The sequence below is a fragment of the Aplysia californica genome, unplaced genomic scaffold, assembly GCF_000002075.1.
Source record: "Aplysia californica isolate F4 #8 unplaced genomic scaffold, AplCal3.0 scaffold00824, whole genome shotgun sequence".
Taxonomy (NCBI): domain Eukaryota; kingdom Metazoa; phylum Mollusca; class Gastropoda; order Aplysiida; family Aplysiidae; genus Aplysia; species Aplysia californica.
Genome location: NW_004798094.1, coordinates 137376 through 138477, shown reverse-complemented (window position 1 = coordinate 138477; position 1102 = coordinate 137376). Strand labels below are relative to the sequence as shown.

At 39.9% G+C, this 1102-nt stretch overlaps 1 protein-coding gene across 1 annotated transcript in view; it reads right to left on the bottom strand.

Moving 5' to 3' along the window:
- The window catches only part of LOC118478675 (polypeptide N-acetylgalactosaminyltransferase 5-like), a 14787-nt gene that overhangs the window by 5458 nt on the left and 8227 nt on the right, over window positions 1-1102 (bottom strand). The window contains exon 6 of the mRNA XM_035972748.1: window positions 245-367. Coding sequence (XP_035828641.1) covers window positions 245-367 — 123 coding nt within the window. The remainder of the gene's footprint in view (window positions 1-244; window positions 368-1102) is intronic.

The window sequence follows — 1102 nt, the reverse complement described above, 5'->3', positions numbered from 1 at the left end:
TTCTGTGCCTACGTCTAAATGAAAACAGTCCGTGTGTGTGTGTGTGTGTGTGTGTGTGTGTGTGTGTGTGTGTGTGTGTGTGCATAAATATATATTGCATGAGAAGAAAGGAAGTAGTAAGAAAGGTTTTAAAAATGGGTATTCCAATGTACAGCGCATTGAGCTACCTTTTTGGAAATGCGCTATGCAAATGTTATATTATTATCATTATTATTATTAAGCTCTAATTTGGCTCCAATCGTACCTTTGTGTAGACCCAGTGACTTCTAGCCTCTGAGCACAGGGACGTAACTAGGTCAAGGTCGCCACCAGAGTCCAGACATCCGTCATCTCTGCGGATCTGCTGCTCTTTAGTTAACTGAAAGAACTGCATCACGAATCATAAATGTATAAATAACCGTTTACTTCATTATTTTTGGATAATTCGTCGATGAATATAAATTCTTTAAATACCATCGAATAGACGTTTTATTTTACTGAGAAATAAATAAAATAATGCTTCCAAAACTTAGAGGAAACCAGGCATATTCAAATCACGGGGAAAATAGATAACAGGTTTTTAACTTCAATAGCTCAGTTGACTCTGCCCAATTCATAAGAACGATATAATTAATTGTATGTCGAATTAATGACTAAATTCATATTATAATCAGAACATCGATTAGCTCTTCCCAATTTCTCTGAACTAAACACTGGTGTGTAGCATTGCGGAGACCCAAGATGGCTTTCCAGAATGTTACCTGAACATTGTAGGCTTACAACATGTCCCCATTCTTGGCACCTCAAATTTCAGTGCCTAAAGGAGAAGGGGTAAGAGAAAAGAGGGGAAGAGGGAGAAGGAGGAAGAGGAAGAATAAGAGAGTGAATAGGAAAGGTTGGCGGTGCAACAACAAGGAGAAGAAGTAGAAGATAGTGGTGGAGGAGGAAGAGAAGAAGGAGGAGAAGGAGAAGGCGGAGGAAGGGAAGGAAAAGGAGGAGGCGGAGAAGGAGGAAGAGTAGGTAGAAGAAGGAGAAGGATGAGCATGATGATGACAAAGAAGTGGAGTTGAAAAAACAAAAAGTAGGGCTAAGAGAATGAAGAGGAGGAGGAGGAGGAGGAGAA